The following is a 22,576-nucleotide window of genomic DNA, read 5'->3' as shown; positions in this document are numbered from 1 at the left end:
CTTCTCTTCCTCCTTCTCCTCCTCCTCCTTTTTCCATGCTGAACTGGCAAGGATCCAGGGTGCCAGGCAGGCCCCTGACTTGGGGTGTCAGTTCCCAAAGTAACCCACCCACACAACTTTCCCATTTACTATCTCTTACTTCCTGGCATCTGCTCTAGAAGAGTGCTTGGTACACAGTACATAATACCTAGTAAGGCACCTGTCAGACCTATTTCACAGGTAAGGAAAGCAGGATGGAGAGGTAAGTGATGCCCTGGCCTCGCAGCTGCTAACCACAGGGCTGAGCTCTGCAGCTGTGGGCTACCCTCCTTCCCCTTGCCTCTGCTTGGGCTGCTCAGGCATCCAGGGCTCTGGGAAGAGGTGGAGGGGAGCTAGGCAAGGCAGGAGCCTGTGATCTTGGTGCCCAGAATAGCGGTCTTCTGAGAGCTCTCTTCACAGATGACAGAGGTCGAGAATCATAGACTCTAGAGGTGAAAGGTTCGCTAGACACTTAGGGGCCATCCCCCGGGTCCCCTCCAGCATGCACAGGCCCCAGGGAGCTCATCAAGTCCTTCTCTTGCCTATGCTCTCCTGGGTGAGCAGGAGCTATAACCGACTCCCCTACCTCCACTCAGAGCAGCCTGAGACCCCCACCCCCAGAGTCCAAGGATGAAACTGAAGTTGTTCCTTCCTGTGCCCTGACCTCTTCACACCATGGCCCCAGCACTCTGCCTCACCCATGGCTGTCCCTCCAGCTGCCTTTCCCACTCATAGTACTTTTCTGTGCCCCAGACAGGTCCTTGCCTCCCACTCCTGGGCCCACTCCTGGCCCCCTGCCCACCTGACCTTTGTCCTCTGCGAGTCAGGCTGGGCTTCTGGGCCTCCCTCTCTTCTCATCCAGCCTCTATTTTAGGATCTGGCTGCCTGAATGGGGACAGTTGCATCCCTGAGTGCTGAGAGATCTGAGGAACTTGTCTGCCTAGGCAACCCTGGCCGCCCGGAGTGGCTCCACAAATGGGCTTAATGGGCAGGGTGGAGACACTCTGCTTTGTGGTTTCCAGCAGCCTGCAGCTGTGGCCTCAGCCCTCCTCAGGGGCAGCCCCAGGCTCCTTGGTTCTCATTCTGCCTGGATCCAGCTCAGGGGAAAAAGCTGCTCCCTTGGCAGAAGGCCTGAGAGAGACAGGTCCAGGCACAGGCCATATTGCTTGTGGGACAAGTGCTTTCTGCTGTAACCAGAAGACACATCCACACTGACCTCAGGGATTGGGTGGCCTCAGCAGTTCCCAGTCAGTGGGTGCTGTGTTTATGCTCTCATGGGCCATGTAGTAGATTTCTAACTGGTGATCAGCTTATTACATCCAGCTGAATTAAGCTGGCATGGTGCTGGGTGCAGGAGGTCCACCTGAGGGTTGTTGCCAGCAGCATAAAAGTAGAACAGGAGAAGCTGCCAAAGCACTGTTAGGGATGCTGCTTGGAGAAGCTGTTGGAGCTGTTGGAAGCTGCCAGCTCTCTTGGGCTGCTCTGCTGGGGGACCTTTCCTGATGAACTTTAGAGGCTCTTTGGTCCGCATCTTGAGCATTGCTTCCTGGCTCTGGAGGGAAAGATGATGCACTGCTCAGCCTCATGGAGAAGCTCGTCGCACATGCTTTCCTGATGAGAACTCAGCTTTCCTCATCTCTGGAGGAGCTCAGGACCTCACTGTTGCTGAGGATGGCTGTGGTACTTTTGGGGGAGCTCTGGTGCATACCTTGAGTATTGCTTCCTAGCTCCAGTTCAGATCCTTTGGCTTCCAGCGCAGATCTTTGGGCCTTTCCAACACAGATCCGTGAAGTGAACCTGCATGAGACTTTGTTGTGGGCTCTAAGCCTCCAGTTGGACTTGTGGGAGGCACTGTTATGAGCTCTAGGTTTTCAGCTGGACTCATGCAAGATATTAGGATCTAGGCTGTCAGCTAGACTCTTTAGTGTTTATGTGTGTGGGCAGATTTCTTGCACTTCTTATATATGATTCTTGGGTGATTCATTATAAAATACTATCATAAAATGTGTCCCGTATTGTTCCTCTTGCAAGAACCCCAATCCATGACAGACCACACCTTCTTCACCCGGCACACCCCAATGTGGGTCAGCTACTCCCAGTAGGAGTGTCTGAGGCGAAGGACCTTCCTGTTCTCCAGGGACACTTCCCTGAGATGCCCGAGCACACCCTGCTCCCCAGCAGTCAGGCCGTACTGGGTCACATGCTGGCCCCTAGTCAGTGCCTGGCCTAGCAAGGGGGGGGGGCCTTGTGACCAGTGCAGGGAACAGACCCTGCTGAGTGAGGCCTGGAGGGGTCACATGACGCACAAAGCCAGAAGCTGGTGACCAAGAAGCAGAAAGTGACCTCTGTGGGCAGCCAAACCATCCAGCTGCTCAGAGAAAAGGGATTGTGAGAAGCAAACAAAGCCCCAGGCACTTCCCCCAGCCCTGAAGCTCCCTCTCCTCACTTCAGTGTGCCCAGAACCCCAGAGCAGCATTAGGGAGGGATGTGGAGTGTCAGGACAAGTTACAGCTGGCTGTGAGGGCTAGAATCCGCAAACAGTCTGCTGGTAGGCCAACTCCCACTAATAAATAGTACAGGAACCTAAGAATCCATACAAAGTGTTTGTTAAACCAAGGCAAGACAGGATAAAGTAGAAAGAGACAAGGAAAATCAAAATTTAAAATTGTGCTTTTATAGGAAATTAAGGTTTGGGACAAAGACACAATGAAAACTTCCTTAGGACCTTAAAGGCACAGCATGCCTGGGCCACTCGCTTTCCCTCTGATGGGCCTTTTGCCCTGTGACAGACTGCTCCATCCTCCTGAGATCTAGGCCCTTCCCTGGGGCTGGGCTATGCTTCACCACTGTGGTGGCCATGGCCTGGCCCTGAGGAAGGGCCACCACCTTGCACCTGCGGTGGAATCCTCTCCATGGAGCTGCAGCTCCTTAGATCTCCCCCAGGGCCCAGGAACACCCCAACAGGAAGCCAAAAGCACACTTCTCTGAAGCTGCATCGTGTTTCTGAGTGCACACTTTGAAATTCTGCCCAACGTACCTTTCTATGTCTCCCTCTGATGAGTCCCGAAATTCCTTTTCTGTGATGGAAGTCAGTGCACCTGCCCCCTGGCCCAGGGGTGAGTCAAGCTTCGCTTTGGCCTTCTTAGGGAACTCCTGGGGCCCCAAGGTCCATACTATAGACCTCAGCAGAAGAGAACCATACTGTGTGTGTATGTTTGTGTGGTGTGGTATGTGTGTTTGTGTGGTGTGTGCTGTCTGGTGTGTACGTGATATGTGTGTGGTGTGTGATTTGTGCAATGTGTGGTATGTGTGGGGTGTGTAGTTCATGTGTGTGGTGTAATGTATATATCTGTATAGTGTGTGCTGTATGGTGTATATGTGATAGGTGTGTGGTATATGGTATACGTTTTGTGTGATATGTGTGTTGTATGTATATAGTGTATACAGTATATGATGTGTGTGTGGTGTGTATGTTATGTGTTTTGTGTATGTAATATGTATACATATATAGTGTGTGTGTGTGTGTGTGTGTGTGTCTGTGTGTGGTGCTGAGGATCTGACCTAGGGCCTCACACATGCAAAGCATGTAAGGGTATGTTTCTCACATTGACTCTGAAGACCAGCGAGCACAGAGTATGTTGAACTTGCTCACGGGGGAAAAGCGCACCAAGAGGTGGGAGCCATGGAACCCACCAAACCCATCACACTACTACAACTGCCATGGAAAACACTTCCTCACAGAGCATGCCCAATCCAGGAAGAGCTGGATGGCGCCGGCCTCCCTTACCATCAGGGCAGTGGGCCTGCCTTACCGACCTGCTGCTTGCCTCGCTGGGCCCTCACACACAGAGGAGAACAGGTTCTGCCGAAGCACCTGGCAAGAAAACTAAGGGTGGCTGCCATTCTGTCCATGCATCTGTTAGCCAGGTGGGAACCAGTGATTTAGAGGGGCCCAGCACAGCCCTGTGCATGCTCACATAGCGACTCCTCACCCAGCAGCACCTGCATTCATTTCTGGTTACCACGGCTCACGATGCCTTTGGTTCCCAAGGTCACCCCATCAATTATTGACATAGCAGCTCCGCTCAGGAGAAATGGCAGGGGTTTTCCCTCCCATGTCACATGTCACTGGTATCCATGGTGGACTGAGGATGGTCCTTGTGTACACTGGGCAGAGCCCCTGCCTGCTTAGAGTCTGGATCCACCAGGTCAGAACAGATTCAGTGCTCACACTCCAGCAGAAGCTGTTTCTGTGGGTGACTTACAGACTCATTCTTTCCCACCTTCACACAACTAGGTGGGCACTGATGGCCCCTCTGAGCCCCTGTCCAGCAGGTGTGTCACCCAGATGTGAATTTCTCAGTAGCATTGCCTCCTAAGGAGGATCCCAGCTCCCCTCTCTGTAGCTTCTTTCTCCCAGCCAGCAATGGTTAATCGCCAGCTTCAGGCTCCTGCAGCCCAGCCCTAATCAGCCTGATCAGCCGGCTGCTGGGCCAGCGGCTCCGGCTCCGGGCCAGGCTGGAGCGTTCTTCTGAGGTAATGATTAAGCTGTGCACCTGACCAGCCTAGTGGCACTCACACCTCCTGGCCTGCAGTGGCCAGGACTGGCTGGGGTAGGCAGGGCTCCACTCAGGGACCTGTGGAAGCTGTAGCTCCTGTCTGCCGGCACACACAGTCATCGCAAGCATCCCTGGGTCAGAGCCTTTGCTGCCTGCCCACTGGACTTGTCTGCTTCCCCACCATGAAGCTGTGGGTATTCTGGACTGGGTTGGAATATACCTGCCGGATCCTGGGCATCGCCACTGCAGCAGGTAAGGCCCCACCTGGACAGGCTGACCTCACCAGCTCCCTGTCCTCCAGCTCCCTCCCCAGCCCCTTGGGAAGTTCTGCTTGGTGAAGAGCAGACAGGGTCTGTGCTGCACCTCACCACAGCCTATCTCTGAGCAGCCCCACAGAACCTCAGAGACCCTCAGCATCCTCATCCTGAGAGGGCCAGCCAGCTCTGGCCCCCACCTCCTGGAGGGTGAGAGGTCAAGGTGAGGGTCTCTGGTGAAGGTGCAAAAGGCAAACAGGAGCATCATGCCTACTGTGTAGGAGTGAAAATGGCTGAGTAAACTGCTTATTTTATGGAGGAGGCCTATAGGGAGTGAGGATGCCCACTCATTCTAGAATAGTTCCCCCTGGGGGCACAGGCTGGGCATGCCCCAGAGCTAACTGGAACACCTTAGAGGCCCCGTGTCCTGTGGGACTTGACCACAGAAGTACCCAAGGGCTTTTGGAATGAAGAGGCCCGGGGCTGGTCCTTTCCACTCCTGGCCGGGCTGCAGACAGTTTGCCCAGAATTGCCTTCTCGCCCAAGGCACAGCCCCCTGTGCTGGTCACCAGCAGCAGAATGCGTGCTGGGGACATGAACCACTGGGGACATGAAGCAGCAAAGCTCCCAGGCACTGCTCTGGCCCACATCACTCAGGTCCAGGAGGAGACAAATGGGCATCAAAGCCTCCTGGAAGAAGTGTATTCAGTGAGGGAAGGTTGCCCGTTTGGATGCCAGCAGCCCCAGTCCAAGCCCTGACCCTGTCCTCTACGGAATGTGTGACCTTGGAGGCACCGCTGCCCCCAGACACACACATGCGCTTTCTTACCACCGGGGTAGACTATAGCCAGTGTTTGGGCACATCAAGGATGCAGAGCTGTGCATAGCTGAGAACTGAGTGTGATGCCCCAGGACAAGCTCAGAGCTGGGGGGACCTGGACTAATCCTAGGGCACCTAGCTCAGGAGTCAGAGCTGACAGGACCATAGAGAGGGGCTCACCCCACCTCCAGTGCAAGATGGAACTGCTGAGTTCCAATAGGAGCAGCGACCTTACCTAAGGTTGTGCTGCAGGTCGGAGGGACAGGTAGCCCAGAACCCTTGCCCTGGACTTTCAGAGCCCTGCCCACATCTTGGGGTAGGAAAGTGGGCTTCCCAGTTACTTCCAGAGCCACCATGTCACCTATGTAGGATGGCCACCAAGGACCCTCAGGCCAGCCCAGTAAAGAATGACAGTTGGGTTAGGGTCCTGCTCTTCCCCTGTCACTACTGTCTACCAGTGACCCAGGCCCTGGATTCCCCTGGTACTTGTTGCCCCTGACAGCTGCCAGGAGCCCCAGACACACCCCCACAGAGGCAGGCCAGGCACCTGCAGGAAGCTGAGTGAGATACAAGCCTCTGTTGTTTGAATTGATTGAGGAAAGACAGGTCAAGAGGCCATTTGTCTCCAGCAGGGTCAGGGTCTGCAGCCCTACCCCCACACCTGCACTGCTCTTCTTAACCACAGCTTTATCTCTGGGCTGAGGCCGCTGGTAATGTGGAGGAGACCTCCCACTTGGTTTCAAGACCAGATCCAGGCTAAAAATAGACCCTCACATGGCCTTCTAATGGCCAGGCTTTCAGAGAACCTTGTGGGCTTGAGTGCTGGGAGCTAGGGCAAGCAGGGGCCATTAATGTAATCGCCATCTTGAGTTCCCTCTCAAATTCTGGACACCTGGCCTGGTTCCAGCATATAGGATTTGCAAATTCCTTCCTCCCTTAAGCCTCTTTCTTTCTGAAATCCTCTGTTGGAAAGTCCAGGCCTCATTGTCCAGCACTGCTGCTAAGGAGGAAGAGACTTTGAACAGAGCCAGCACTTTGCAGAAAGCTGGTGGGGAGGGACTGGAGATGGCCTGAACTCTGTAGGCAGAGGTTGTCCCAGGGGCTAGCTAGGAAGCCATGTGACCCAAGGATCCCAAGTGCCAGCCCTTCCTGGCCTCAGCAGGCAGAATCCTGGCTGCTATCGCATGGCAGGCACCACTCACCGGAATGTCCTTGTCCTCAGCCTCTCAGGATGACACTCCACAGGAATTGTGGCCCAGGCTGAAGTCCAGCCCAGACCCCATGTGCTTCTGGAGAATAGACAGGGCAGTACCAGTTTTAAACCAGGGCAAGCAGGTATGGGGCAGATTGTGCCCAGCCCAAGTCATAAAGTCAGGAAATTCTGTGGCTTGGTGCAGTCACCAGGCTTATAGGTCATCACAGACCCTGCCTACCTGTGCCCACACTGGGCTCTGTGGTGTCCCTGTCTCACCTTGTCAGGCAGTGAGTATATGTCTATTGTGTGACCTTTGGGTGCTCCTGTCATTGAGAGGTGGCCCAGCACCACCTAGAACCCACCACCCTGAGAAGTGGCACATGGAATGCACTCCCCCTGCAGGTGCCACCTGCCTGTCACTTGCACAGTGCCCTCCCAAGTACACCTGACACCAGGCACAGACACCAAGACGGGACAAGCCCTGCCTGGGCGGTTCTGCCCGGGGCTGGTCTGGCTGCACACTGTCAGCTGAGGGACCTGGGACACAGGTTTAACTGCTGAACTTCGTGACCCAGACCCTCCTCCTTTGTCACATGGGCAAAACTCATCTAGCAGCACCACCCTGGTGCTTAGGCTTCTCCCTGGCACACTCAGATTTTTTCCCCCCTTAAGTACTACAAGGTTCACTGAGCTATATCCCCAACCTTTTGATTTTTCTTTTTTATGTTGACCAGAGTCTGACTGAGCTCCTAAATTGCCCAAGCTGAGCTTGAACTTGAAATCCTCCTGTTTCAGTCTCATAGCATGCTGGAATTGCAGGCCTGTGCCAACACACCCACCTCCAGGTGCTTTGCTTAATTTTTCCCACTTTGCTCTGGGCAGTGGCATCTGATAACAGCAGTGTGGCCCTGTGTCTTTGCTGGGGGCCGTACTCTATACTGTGACTTTAAATGCTGCTCAGGAAGCAGCATCCTGTGGATGCTCATTCCTATGATCAGGGGGAAACTGAGACTAGGAAGGTGGCACACAAGACCCAAGGTGTCTTGACAGGAAGCAGAGAGGCAAGAGTCTTGCCCATCTCTAGAAGGGTCGACACAGACAGCTTCAGAGTCATTGTCCTGTCACAGATACCTGCCATGCAGCACTCAAGCACTTTTTGCATGTGGGGACACTGAGGCTCATGATGACTGTCAGTTTGACAGCAGTTCCATGGCCAGATGCAGGTCAGATGCTGGTACTCCAGGCTGACCCACCCCAGGGCAGCACATGGTGGCTCTACAGCACAACGGAGGTGGGGAGGACCAAGTGGGGCAAATGACATTTGCAGCAGCCCCGCCAGTGCGTCCAGGGCTTGGGGTCAGCTGGGACTGCTTGGGGCTGTTTTGTTCCAGGATTTGACCCATTAACCTGACTCTGCATGGGACGAAGGCAGCCACATTCTCCACAACCCCACGTGCAGTGCTTATTAATATAGATGAGGGTGAAAGCAGTGCCCACAGCCCAGTCCACCTTTGCTAAAGGGTGAAGCAAATGCGTGGTCCAACTCTGTCCCTGTTCAAAGCCTTCCAGGAACAGTTACTTCCAAAGCAGCTATCTTGGGTCCTACAGGCTAATTACACACACACACACACACACACACACACACACGCACACACGCATGCACACGCGCATGCATGTGTAGACCCCATGACCACTTCTTAAATGCCAGCTGCCTGCTGGGGATCGATGCCCTGTGGAGACCTAGCGGCCTTTGCTGCATTTCCGGTCTTCATTGTGACTCTGGCTGTTTGTCTTTCCTGATCTGATCAGCTGAACAAGTAAACAGAATCTCCCTCCCACTGAGAGCAGCGGGCTGTAGTCCAAGCATTCCTTTCCTTTCCCTTCATGTTCAGACACAAATCTGGAGCTCTGCTTGCAACTCACTGAGTGGGCAAACACTTGCTGGTCTCTGTGTCGTCGATGTTCTGCAGGACCTCAGCTCAAGGGGCTGCACCCAGTGACCAGGAAAGCAGCCTAGGGACTGCACATCCCAGCCACAGAGCTCTATGTGTACTGGTGGGTGCGCAACTCTCTCCTGCACACATTAGGTGTGTGGTCCTGAACATGTCACAGAATTCCATAAGCTTTTATTTCCTGTCTATAGGGCAGGGACAACTATTGGGTCCAACCACACAGTGGGTGAACTGCCAAAGGCCCACACGGTCCCCACCCTGTGCAGGTCAATCCCAGAGGCACAGAATAAACAAGACCAGAGTGAGGGAGCCATGCGACCCAAGCCAGGAGGCTTGGAAAGGAGGCTGTAAGAGGCCTGACCTCCGGACACCTCCTCTGAGTCTTGAGCCACAGGAACCAGGTATTTATACACCAAGTATAGAGAGCTAGAAGGAAGGGGCTAGTTCTGTCCTACTTTCAATGTGCTGATGACTCCTCCACAACTGTCTCAGTCCTGTTTGGCCCTGCAGAGAGGTATATAAAGGAAATGGGAGGTAGTGGGACGTGTGCCTGTGGTGGCAGGGTGGGCAGGGAAGTGTGGCTCCTGCTAGGTGGGTATGTGCTCAGTCCTCTGCTTGGGAACATTGTTGTGGGGGACAGGAAGCAGACACACCTGTTGTGAACAAAGAGAGAAAACAAGGACCAAGTGCCTAGGCATACCTGACTCCAAGGCCAAAGGACATTTCCTCTGTGGGCTCACAAGGAGGATGCTGGGGAACTGGGGTCACACACTCAGTAGCTTCAAGAAGCTGTGCTGGCCTAAGGAGTCCCTCCATCCAAACACTGCAACCAGAACAAGCTTATGGAGCTGCCTAGACAGCTTCACAGGGGCATCGCAGAACTTGAGGAAGAGAGATCTATGCTATGCAGACTTCCAGAAGTTTGTTTTATGTAATCAGCATTTACATGGATACCAAAACTTTGGACAAAGTTGTAACATGAGGGCTATACATAACTAGGCCTGAGGGTACAGGCCTGACTTCCAAAAGTCTGATGGGTTGAGACTTTCAAACCAAGCCTGGGAAACTTAGGCACTTATTGACAGTCCCAAAATAAAAAAATAGAAAATGTGCTGGGGATGTAGCCCAGTACATAGGCTCTCAGTTTAATTCTCAGTAGTTCAGAAGTAAAGGGGGAGGAGCAAAGGAGGGGGAAGAGGAGTAGAGGAGGCCAAGAAAAGGAAGAGGAAGAGGAAGGAGGAGGGAAAGAAAAAGGAAGAGAAAGAGAAAAGGGGAAGGAAAAACGAGGGAAAAAGGGAAGGAAAGAAAGAAAAAATTATAGGTTAATTATCCTTCATCAACAAAGAAGCAAACATTCTAAACAGTTTTAGCAAATATATATATATATAATATATATGATAATATCTCACAACCAAGTGAAGTTTAGCACACAGTATAAAGTTGCTTTAAGATTTGAAAATCAAGTACTATAACTGACTACATGCTGTGAACTGGCCAAATTCCTATGTGCTCCCAAATTCCTATGTTAGAGTTCTCTTAAGAGAGGTGTGTGAAGGTCCCCTGGACCCTTCTGTCGCACTGAGTCACAGTGAGAATCCAACCTGCTGTGAGCAAGTGGATCTCGGGGAACAAACAAGTTGACACCCAATCCTGGGCTCTTAGCCTCCAAGATGGTAAGAGCTAAATGTCTGCTAGTGTGAACACGTAGCCTGTGGCATTTTGTTACACTAACCAAAAGCACTAAGCCACCATACTAACTAACCAAGAAAGGTTGTTGTCACCTTAGTGGTACACTGAAAGCTTTTACCCAGATCCAATATTCTTTCATGATAAAGAAAACATCAGTAAGTTATCAACAAAAGGAATCTTCTCCCAACTGAAAAGCATCTTAGCCACTTTCCTTATCACTGGGACAAGAAACCCAACACCCACAACTTAAAGGAGGGTAGGTTTAGTTTGCTTTATGTTTCAGTCCAGATTCCATAGCCCCTAGTAAGAAACAGCATGGCAGAGTGGCCTGGCAGAGGAGAAGCTGCTCAGTTCATGGTGCACAGGAAGCAGAGATATAGAGAGGATCAGGGAAGGAAAATAGACCCTTGTCCCCCACACTCACAGTGACTTGCCTTTCAGGGCCAGAACCAGCCTCCTAACAGCAAGTCAGCCATAGCACCCGATAGTTTAATCATCTTTCAAAAGCCCTACCTGTGAGCCCTTGAGACTTGAGGAACATTTTAGATCTAAGCTATAACAACATACAGAAAGCACAGTTACATCAGAGGCCAGAAGGCCTTTCTCCCAAATTGGTGAAAAATCAAGACTGTCTACCATCACTATACACCACTAGCACTTCAGTGGGCCTTTAGCTAGGGCAGCCATGTAATGGAAGAAGCAAAATGCATACAGCCTGCCAAGTATAGCAAAAAGCTCCACTCACAGATTACATGATCATCTGTAGAAAATCTCCTGGAATCTACCCCCAGAGCTACTGGAACTAATAAAGGACTTACATGGTTGCAGGACATTAAATCAATGTACAGACATCCTTTGCTTAACTCCTGAGTTCCAGTCCCAAGACTGTTATTAATTGAATCAGTTGCTAGTGAGGTATTGTATTTAGTATGTAAATTATAGTACTGAGAACAAAGAAATGGTGAAAGGAAACTCCAACTTGATGACTTCACTTTCATTTGCATAACTCTTGCATGTAGTACTCTAATGTATAACAGAACATAGATCTGCAGTAATCTGTACTGTATGGTAGAGTACAATCAGCAAATCAGCACATATAGTTAACAAGTATACTGCATAAAAAAGACATTAAGTCTTAATAAACAATATGTAAGAACTATATAGAAAAGAAAACATCATAAATCCAACTGGTGGGTGGTAAGTCTGAGCAGAGCTCTTCAGTTGCAAGTATAAACTGTCATTAAACAGTAGGTCAGTAAATGGAATGTTTATACAACATTGCACCTCTACACACTAGCAAAAATTAGAAAATGAAAATATTTAAACACAATTCATAGTTACATGAAAAATATGAAAGAGATAAATCTCAAGACAGATGTTTTTTAAAAGCCATCTGCTAGAAAACAAAAGTCATTGCTGAGAAATCATAAAGTGGAGAAAACCTAAGTACTAAATAAATGCAGAAAATACATTTTGCCCATCAGGCAGAAGACTTAATATTGTTAAAAGCTTTAGTATCATCTCAAGCAAAATCTCAGGAGGCTTGAAATTGAGAAAATTGACTGCTGTTTCTACAATTCTCATGGAAATATAAAAGGTTTAATATAGTGAAAAACCTTTATAAAAAACAACAGTCAGAGGATTAACATTGGCCTGATTTTAAGTCTTATTTTAAAGCAAAGAAACCAAGAAAGGTGGAGTATTGATGTAAGAAAAGGCAAACAGATCAATGAAGCAGAAGAGAGCCCAGAAATAACTCATGGTGTGTGTAAATAACAGAATTTTGACAAAAGCACAGAGGCACTTCAGTGTGGTAAATGTAACTTATGACCACCAGTGATAGTGGACCACTGAATATTCATTTATTAGTCAACTTCTGTGTGTGCTTTGTACCCTATGCCTGAAAAAGGGCTCAGCATGGATCACAGATGTAAAACCTAAAACTGCAAAAGTCCTAGGCAATAGGATGAAATTCAGTGATGGGTTATATGGAGATTTCTTAGACACAAAGTTCAATCCATAGCAGAGTGGATGTATTAGATGCCATCACAATGTAAGACTTTTCTCTTCAGGACATGCTAGGCCACTGAAAATTGAAGCCAATGAAGAGCAGACAGGATGGCAGATAAGTATGTGGAAAGATGTTCCCATCATTAGCCATTAGGAAAATGCAACCCAGACTACCATGAAGAACTATTAGATACCTATTAGAGGGGCTGCTATGATCAGGCTGCCACCATATCAAGTGTGGCCGAGTAGACAAGGGTATGAAACTCTCTCATGCAGTACTTGTGGGATGCACGTGGTGCAATCAGTTTGGAAAAGTTTGGATAGTTTCTCAAAGGTAAACACACACCTGCCAGAGGATCCAGCCATGCTACTGCAAAGCAGCTAGCCGAGAGCAAAGGAAGCGCTACAAGGAGCAACACAAGTGGCCATCACCAGCTTGTTCATTGTCGCAGCCCGTGTGCCCACATGAGGTGAGCTGGAAGCAAACAGGCCTATCTCCCGAGGAGTATGACTCAGTGAGAGAGAGGTGTGGCCTGCAGACATGTGCTATGGCATGCCTGAATCTGAAGTAATCGTACTGGTGGAAAAAGACAGCCCAAGACAAGTGCTGTACCTACTATTGACTCTACTGATGTAGACTGGTGGGAAATACAGAATCATCCCTAGCAACACGGAAGCCTGGGGCGGTAGGGTACAACAATACCATAGCAGGCAATTTGGGGGAGGCTCATTCTCCTGACGGTAGTGGAGGCTGTACGGATATGGACAAACATCAGTGCTTATCAAATTGCTCTTTATTGTAAGTGCAGCAAATACAGGCTAAGTATGCCTCAGTGAAGCCTTCCTGAAGGAGACCTCTCTGGCTTACAAGCCATAACTTTCCCACATCAGGGGAACAAATGGGGCTCACTGCTGTGTTAGGTGAAGTGTGTGTCCCTGCCTGGAGGGTCAGACAGCCTTTCCAGTCAGGCACTGGCTAGGTGAAGGGTGGCCCTGCTCTGTTAGCACTCGTGGGCTTGATGCAGTGGCTCTGGAGCTGTTGAATATCTGTTTTCATCATGTCTGGTAGCTCCCTAAGGTCTAAAGCAAATCACTCTGCTCAGCTCAGATACTGGAAGCAGGAAAGAGCTTTGCCCTGGTGCACAGGATGTGGGTCCATCTGCAAGCACTGGGGCAGCTCTCTGATTGTGGATCTGGATTGCCTTGCTGGGCTCAGATGGGCACATTGTGGGCATCCCTGTGCTTTCCCCATTGCTGGCATGAAAGGGACCTCAGATCCTTTGAGGTTGCAGCCCCAGAATTCCCCAGCTTTGGGATCTCTGACAATCAGAAGGGCCATGGATGCCAGGGTCAGTGAGGCACTGAGGGATGGCTTCTTGCCTTGAGCTGATGGAAACTGCAAACCTTTCCACAGCTGTGCTCATGGGTGCAGGGCTCTACTTCTGGGACCAACACAGGGCTCCCTTTTCAGCTTCCCTTCCATGCTCACAAGGCCCCAGGAAAGTCCTCACAGTCCATCATCATCCCTGTCATTCTCTGACCCTTGATGGGAGCCAGGGACCAAAGGCTACCACCGCCACCACTCACTCCCAGGCTCTGGCTTCTCCCTTTCCTGAAACCTGTAAGCCTGGGCAGATGCTGCATCTGGGAACCTGTTGGGCTTTTCATGAACACTGGGCTGCCTGTTCCTGCCCAGGAGGTATGCAGATTGAACAGGACACACGTGGAGGACCTGTGTGGTTAAGGTGTGTGGTGGCACCCTCTAGGATGGGCAGCAACTGGCTAGCCAGGGAGCTCCCACACCCAGACTCTCGTGGCTCCTGTGACTGCCCACCAGGATGACTCTCCATATGCCAAAGCTGCACAGCAGGAGAAAGGCTGGACTCCAAGAACTTCCTGCCATCTGCCTGTCACCTGTTCCAGCCCACACAGCTTGGCCAGAAAAGGCACAAGCTCAGCCCTTGGCCCTGAGTCAGATTCCCTTTCTTAAGCCCCAGCCCTGGGGGGGGGGGAAGTCCTCCTTCTGCAGTCAGAGTGGCCCGTTCTTATCAAAAACTAGTAAGTGGCTTCAGTGCACACCAGTGTAGTACTCACCAAATCCTCATAGCCATTCTGTACCAGAGATGAATGGGGACTGAGTCCAGCACAGGTAATGTGCTAAAGGTCATGAGCTTTACTGTGCCCCTGGGTGATGTGGAAAAAACAGAGGCTTGGGTGACCTGTTTGTGTGCACGTGCTCTGAGACACTCGTCTGTGAGAAGGTCAGTACCCGGTGGGTAGAAGATGGTCACTGTCACAGCCCTGCTCAGAGCCAGCGGTAGAGCAGGATCTGGGGGTGAGATGGGAAGTATCGTGCCCCATCCCTGCCTTCATCAGTCTTGGCTCTCCTCTTCCAACAAGCCCCCAGAAGTGACAATGATGTACAGGTGCTCCTCCCTGCTGTACAGGGGTGGCCTCTCAGCAGGGGTGAAAGGTCCTCTTCCACATGGGACATGAGTGGGGAGCTCAGAGGGTGTCCCTGTGGGCAGAGAGGAAGAGCCAGGGCTCGGGGAAGCAGCATGGATGAAGGGACACTGGCTCTCTCTGGGGCAAGGAGGGCAGGGCACATGCACAGTGGTGTCACCAGAGGAGGAGTCAGGGTTCCAGTGCAGGTACCAGTGCAGGAAAGGAAGGGAGGGGAGAGAAACTGGTGGTGTGGTCAGTACCAGGCCAGAGCCATGAGTGGGTGTGAGATGCAGCTGCCTGGCCCACTGGAGACAGTGAGGCTGTCCCGGAAGTCAGCACAGCAAGAGATGGATAGGACAGGTCCGCCCTGGCCACATACTAGACCTAAATAAAGGTTACAGGACAGTGAGGATCTTGGAAGGACAACATGAGCAGGGGAACAGCTGCATGTCAAAAAGCAGGGAATAACCAGGGATGTTGGTAGCTACTTAAGCTACTCTACAGAGACATGAGCAACAGTCCCTGGAGCTCTCCTGTACTTCCCAGTCCCATCTGCTGGTTCCATGGAGAAGAAGTGATTGACCTCAACCCAAGGAGATGCCTCACCACAGCAAGGGCCTCTGCAGGCCAGTGCCACTGTGTGGGCAGTCAGACAACTCTGCCTCTCCTCTCACCCCTCAGTGTTGATCAGCGTGGGCACTGAGACCCTCCTTCGGGGACAGTTCAAAAGCCTGGCCTTCTATCTGCTGTGAGTACATGCACCCTGACCTCCCCACTGCAGAGTGCCCACTCACCCCACACATGTCCACATGCACTGATCCAGAGGTACTGACTCTATCCCAGAGCAGGGGGAGTCCAGGAGGCTTCTAGGATGTCCCATGGTATAGCTAGACTATCCCTTAAATCAACTAACTATACCTTATCCACCTAACCATTCACTTTCCCATCCATCTATACAACCATGCATCCATCCATCCCTCCATCCATCCATCTACTTATCTACCCACCCACCCACTCACCCATCCATCCATCCATCCATCCATCCATCCATCCATCCATCCATCCATCCATCCATCCATCCACCCATCCATCCATCCATCCACTTATCTACCCACCCACCCATCCCCTTATTTACCTACCTACCCAGCCAGTCAGCCAGCCAACCACCTACTTGTCCATCTATCTACCCACCCATGAATCTACCCACCCACACATGCATCCCTTTAATCATCTCTTATTCAAGAAACCTGAACAGAGCTCCTATTTGGAAGGTGTGGGGTAGGGCCATGGGCTGTAGATTTGAGCTCTCTCCCATGCCAAGTGCAGCTCAATGCCTTATTTGTGTTGCTTCATTTCATTCTGATGGCCCCCAGTCCTTAGGAGAGGGGCACACTAACCTGCTTGTGCAGAGGAGGAAATTTAGAGGGAGCAGGCAGCAGCCCACACCAGCAGGCTCCACATTGCAGGCCCAGGTTCCTCAGGCCCCATCCTTTCTCCTTTGCTGCAAGTTACCCCGACAAGAAGATCAGAGCACAGTGATATCCAGGGTCAGACCTGGGCTCCCTGTACCTAGGGCTTCCTGGCTGTCTCCTCCCAGTGGTAAAGGAAGCTGCTCCTTGCAGCCTCCAGATGCCAAAGGACTCCAAGCTGAGAGCTGCAGAAGCCTGTGGGGTCTTGGGCTGTGCCTTCCCCTTCCCTGCCCCATGTGGCTTCTGTACTGCAGTGGCTGCTGGTCCTGAGCAACTTCACATGTCACAGTACCTTGCTGCCCTTGGGCCCAGGGGCCACCCTCCTTGCCCCGTTCACACTGTACCTTCACACAGGTCTCTCTGAAGACCTTGACAACTCCCTCTGTCTCAGCCCTCACCATATTTCACATTGCTCTATTGTACCCTTGAATATCCATACCACTTGCCACCAAGCCACAGAGCATGGATGCCTTGGCCCATTGTGGGCTGGTGAAGCTGATTTCGTACCCCTGACTCCAAGCATCCTGCCCTGGGTACTGGGCCAACCTGAAGTTCCTACTGTCTGGGTGTTTATTGCTCTACTGCCATAGACACCTTCCACCCCGGCCTCTGCGCTGGGCTCTGTGGGGCCCTGGCATTAATGCAGATGATGCCCTCTGGCTCTGCCTCTCCCTGACATCTCTGCATGTCTTGAGAAGACCCAGGCCCCCTGCTCCTGAGCCTGAACCTCCACGCCTTGCACTTCAACCCCAAGGACCACACCATGCTAGGACTAGACAGGAAATCTGCATGAGCTGCATAGGCCTAGAGCATCAACCTCCCCCGTGCCCTGGGATGTAGAGTCAGGCTCTGCCTCTGGCTGCTTTGCAAAGCATAGGCCTTGGTCGCTTCTTAGTCACACAGCTCTGGCACCTAAGTGCCAGGTCCAAGTCTTGCTCCTGCTCCTGACCAGCCACATGACCGTAGCAGAGGGCTGGAGCTCTCTATGCCTTAGTATCCTCATCTGTAAATCGAGGGAGCGCTGATCATAAGATTGCTGCCAGTGCCAAGGGAGTCGGTGTTCTGAAGGTTTCAGAATTTGGTATACAGCAATCAAGCTAGAAATGTTAGTCATTATCGTTTTAAGACTGAGGGTTAAGAATCGGGCAGACACTCAGGAAAGCAAGGAGAGGGGAGAAGGTATAGATTAACACCCCAAGGTGAGAAGCGGCAGGGAGCAGGACTGACGCGCATTTACATAGTGGTTGCCATATGCCAAGAACAGGAGCCTTATGAACTCCGACTCACAACTGACAGAGTGGAAGCACTGTAATTACCTCAGGTTACAGTGGGGAAAGCAAGTCACAGGAAGTTCAAACCTCCGTTCCATGGTCGCAGCGCTGACTGGAAGCACCCACAGCCTTCAGGGGCCCTGACCTTGAGCTGTCTTCCCCTCCAGCAAGCATTGCCCCTTGGCCATTCATTCATTCCATGGCGCACTTACCCAGGGAGCAGGCTGGGCCAGGACACTGCCTACCATTCACAGGGAGTAGCTTTGGTCATGTGCTTCAGCATAGAGAAGCAAGATGTCACCAGACAGACAAGGGAGAAAAGAGAAGCCTCCCGAGGACAAACTTGTGCAAAGTCCTTGAGGCACCTGACAGCTCCTCACACTTTTGGGGAATATGGAAGTCCTTGAATAACTTGGAGAGAGGCTGAGCAATTTCAGTTTTATGGACCAGTGAGGTCCTTCTTGAAAACATTTCAGCAACATTCCCCAAGGTACTGGTACCTAAAGCCCAGGGGAGGATGCTAGGATATGTGATTTAACACATGTGTAGGAGGTCTGACTCCAGGGTCCCTGGAGCACAGGCATTCTGATCAGAGGTAGAAGATCAGACTCAGTGTCAGTAGGATCAAGTATCCAGGGATAACCGTACAGGATCAGGGACAGGGACAGGCCCTGAGATGGAGAAGGCCAGGCTGGGCTGGGCCCAGGCAATGCAATGGGACCAGAGAGGACGGGCTCCTGCTGGGGTCTGAGGGATACAGCCAGTGCTCCCAGTGACTGACATGGGAAAAGGAGGAGTTCAGGGCTTGTGGGTCTACATGGTCCTGCCAGGCACGGGCATTAGCCCTGGTGACTGCAGTAGAGATGCTGCTACTGATTGGTGACACCACCTCCTTCCAGGCCCTGGCACTGGCCAGCACCTGGGGATGTGGCTGGGTGACTGATGGCCTGCCATAAGTCAGGCCCATGCAGAACCCACCCTTACCTGTCCCCACTGCAGGTTCACAGGCACTGCTGTCGCTGTGTTTGAAGGGGCCTACTTCGTGGCACAGCTGCTGGCCATCTGCTTTAAGTAAGTGTCCTCAGATGGGGCCCAATCAGCATCCACCAGACCCCAGAGCTTCTGCTTGTGGGGACATGGCAGGAACATCCTGCCTCTGGTCAGTGTGGAGGACAGAGTGCTTATCACGTTCCTTGTCATGCTCCCAGCCAAAGAACCAAGTGGTAGGTCCATCAGAGCTGTTCTGGCCCCGATCCTGGAGAGTCAGCTTTCCTGCCCAGGAATAGTCCCAAGGGCCCAGTGTACAGCCATCTCTGAGTGAGGACTCACAGAAGGCCCAGCTTGGGGAGTAGGGCTGGACATGAGTACCAGGACAGATCAGGGGCCATGAGCCTCTGCTGGGAGTCCCCACTGCTGCCCAGCCAACTCCCAGGGGGCAGACGCTGTTACCAGCGTGACCAGGGGCTGGGCCCAGACCTCTGGGTACCACATGGCCTGTGAGAGAGTCAGGCCCAAAACCTTGCTGCTTGGCACACCACCCAGGCCATGTCTAGAACAGCAGCAGGGACCTTGTGTCCCTCTGGTTGCACCTACTGCCAGAGACTCAGTAAGAACTGAAGAACTGTGGGAGGGGTGCGAAAGGGCATTTGACAGCTTTGCCAACACACACACACACACACACACACACACACACACACTCACACAGGCACCCATGCATACATATGCACACATGCATACATATGCACTTATGGCCAACAGGGGGCAGCAGAGGACTTGGTGTCCCTGGACCATACTCCTTCCCCAAAGCCAGCCTGGCCTAGGTGCTGCTGGCCACTGAGCACCCATCCATGGTCCCGCATACCTGTGCGGAAGAAATCCCTCATGATCTACCTTGCCAGGCCCCAAGAGCTAGGCATCCCCCATGCACACTCCTCTCTCCAATGCAGACTTCCCATGAGGACCTGTGCTTCCCACTTACCTTCCTTTGCCCTCGGTCACAAAGACAGAGTAGGCAGTCTTTCTGGAGGGGTCAAGCAAGCCTCTCACAGTGGAAGCCTCTTACTGAGGACCTGAGCTTTCTGTGAAGCCAGGCTTCCTCAGCTGGCGAGGTGTTAAGCCAGGGCCACTTCACCAATCTGGCCACACAGGGTGCCCAGCTCTCCAGGCCTTGCTAACCTTGCCTGCCTCCCAGGTGCCAGCCAGGGTCACTGGCCCATGCAGCGAGGGAGAAGGCCCACTGGCTGGGCTGTTTCCAGAAGTTCGTAGCCTATGTGCTGCTGTCGGTGGCCTGCTTCCTCCACCCAGTGCTGGTGTGGCATGTGACCATTCCAGGTAGGAGGGAGAGGAGGGCAAGAAGGGGACCTGCTCAGCCTGGGCCTTCTGACACCTGACTGCTGGGTGTGGGGGCTGTGGGTTGGGACTGGGAGCCTGGGGGAAACTCGGGATCCAAGATGTCTCATCCCTGCCCTGATGTCACCAGGCTCAATGCTCATTGTCACGGGTCTCGCCTACTTCCTGCTAAGCAAGCGCAAGAAGGCCAAGACTGGAGCTGCAGGGCTGGGCACCCCTGAGCAGTACAAAGACCCCTCAGGCAGCACTGTGAGCACCATGGACTCTGGGGACACAGAGCAGACCTACACCTTCCAAGGGGCCCTCACAGGGACGTCCAGCTCCCTATTCATCCGCATGAAGAGCTTCCTATGGGGAACGAGGGGAATGGGCAGTGTGCCCCACCCCAATACCATGACTGAGCTCCCACTACAGCCTGAAGAAGGCGTGGCCAAGAAAAAGCAGGTGCACTTCCAGGACAGCGTGGTCAGGATCATCCCATCCCTCGCTGAGACACCAGATGATGGGGACAGCGAGCCAGAGGAGACCACCTCCGACACAGCACCCATCATCCCAGCTTCCCAGGCCCCACGACTGCTGTCTTCGCTCGAGGTTCTGAATCTGTACTGAGTGGCTTGGTAAGGGAAATGCAGCCCATGGCCAATGCTGCCTGCCATGCAGGGAAGCATGGGGCCCTCACGGTCAGGTTCTCCTGAGTGACCAGGCTCCTCAAAGTGGCCAGTCCTCTGGGCCATCAGGGTTATGTGGAGTGATAACCTGGAAGGCACCAGAGAACCCAGAGTCCTCCCTCCTGACCACGGATGGGAAAACTCTTGCTGTTCTGAGATGGTGGCTCCCAGTCCACACTGGATGCAAGGTTACTGACTCTGCCTCCTGTAGACAAAGGACATTGACCTGGCAAAGGCCACTAGGCTGCCTGGCTCCTGGTCCAAAGCTTCTCAACTCTGAGAGCCTAGGGACAGTGGCGGCCAGAGCCGGCACAGGGTCAAAGGTAGATGTAGAAAGTGGCCATGGGTCCCAACCAAGATTGCTGCAGTGGAAACCAAGGCTACAGACTTCAACACTAGAGCAGCTGCTAAAAGCTGAATTCTGGATCACAGAGCCACCAGGGAAAAACACAGCTCTGTGTCCACTGCCAGGAGAGCTCATTCCTGAAGCACTGCTGAAGGCTTCCTAGCCCTAGGTCCCCCCAAAGTCCACACAGATAGGAGCCCAGGTACAGCCTGTGGGGCTAGCTGTGTCCCTACAGGACCACCAGCTGAGGCAGTCACAGCATGAGAAGTGACCTTGTCACATTAGCGCCTATCTGGGGACAGGTGGTGAACACAGGGCTGCTCACAGTCAGGGGAAAGAAGGCAGAGAGGGAGGAGGAGGGTCGGAGGTGGTGGGCAGGCTGGGTCTGCACTGTAGGCTGCAGAAGGGAAGTGAGCCAGCAGGAAGAAAGGAGTCAGAAGCAGACATTTCTTGGTAAAGGACTTGCAGTGTGGTGTCTTGGTAAAGGACTTGCAGTGTGGTGCCTACTTCTGGAAGGTGCAGGAAGGGCAGCCTTGTTGCTCCTCATGGTCAGCACAAAGCAGCTTGGTGGGCCTTGGATCACAAGGCTTGTGGTCTGCAGAGGGACACCTGTCCCTGCTTTAGACTTCTCAATGCATTGTCTTGCAAAGGTGTAGAAATGAGGCCCCGTAGAGGCTGGCAGTGTCTGTCACTTGGGTCCCCCTGCAGTTACCCACCCTTCTTTCACAGCCAAGGGTCAGTGGCTGATAGACACAACCATTGGAACCCTCATGCAGAGGACAGCAAGTTCTGATGGTGGTGGGGAGAGCACATGGTGTGGGAAATGGGCCAGGTGGGGGGTCCTGCCCATCACATATGGATTCTCATCTGAACATGATCACTACAGAACCCTGTGACATGGGGTGGCAGGTCCAGGGTGCCACAGTGGCCCCATCCCTGGATCACCAAGAGTGAACCAGAAGGTGCGAGCTTACCCTCTCCTTATCTGGTTAGGGTGTGTCAAGGGGAGGCATCCTTTGGGAAATCCAGGTGACATTTAGGCTTCATGAGGACCTTCACCAATTAACAGTCTGCTCTGGGTGCAGCATTAGCAAGCAAAGTTGGTTCCAGCTAGGGAGACAATGTGAAGCTCTCAAAAGGTCTTGCTGCTCCCAAAAATGTCATGAACAGACCTGGACTCTCACCAGATCACTGGGCCAGCTGCAGAAATGTCCCTCTACCTCATGAGCAGGTAAGGACATCCAGCTCCACCTGGCTCTCCTGAGCATTCACACCCAAGCCCCATCCCCTATTCCCTATTCCCTGTACCATAGCTGTAGAAACAACCCCTGAAGAAAATCAGCTGTTCTGCAGTGACTGTAGTCCACACTCAGCACAAACGGGAGCTGAAGCCCTATGGAGTGGGAAGGTGGTTGGCAAGGCAAAGTGCGCTGGGCTGGGACCACCCGTCTGCCACCAGCACAGCCCCATCTGCCACTGAAAAGAGCCCCTGATCTTGTTCAGTGTTGCTGCTTTTCACACACCACAGGAG

General features: G+C 52.5%; 1 protein-coding gene across 1 annotated transcript; it reads left to right on the top strand.

Annotated features, from left to right (window-relative positions):
• The first annotated feature begins 4,602 nt into the window (after nt 1-4,602).
• Nucleotides 4,603-21,517, top strand: Tmem72 (transmembrane protein 72). The gene is made up of 5 exons (XM_004636599.2): nt 4,603-4,829; nt 15,624-15,690; nt 18,682-18,753; nt 19,874-20,013; nt 20,162-21,517. The coding sequence occupies exons 1-5, from the start codon at nt 4,760-4,762 to the stop codon at nt 20,638-20,640; spliced, it is 828 nt and encodes a 275-aa protein (XP_004636656.1). The 5' UTR covers nt 4,603-4,759; the 3' UTR covers nt 20,641-21,517.
• The last annotated feature ends 1,059 nt before the right edge of the window (nt 21,518-22,576 follow it).

Source organism: Octodon degus, unplaced genomic scaffold, assembly GCF_000260255.1.
Source record: "Octodon degus isolate 3935 unplaced genomic scaffold, OctDeg1.0 scaffold00081, whole genome shotgun sequence".
Classification (NCBI taxonomy): Eukaryota; Metazoa; Chordata; class Mammalia; order Rodentia; family Octodontidae; genus Octodon; species Octodon degus.
The sequence above is the reverse complement of the archived record's forward strand: the minus strand, read 5'-3'. Positions and strand labels throughout refer to the sequence as shown.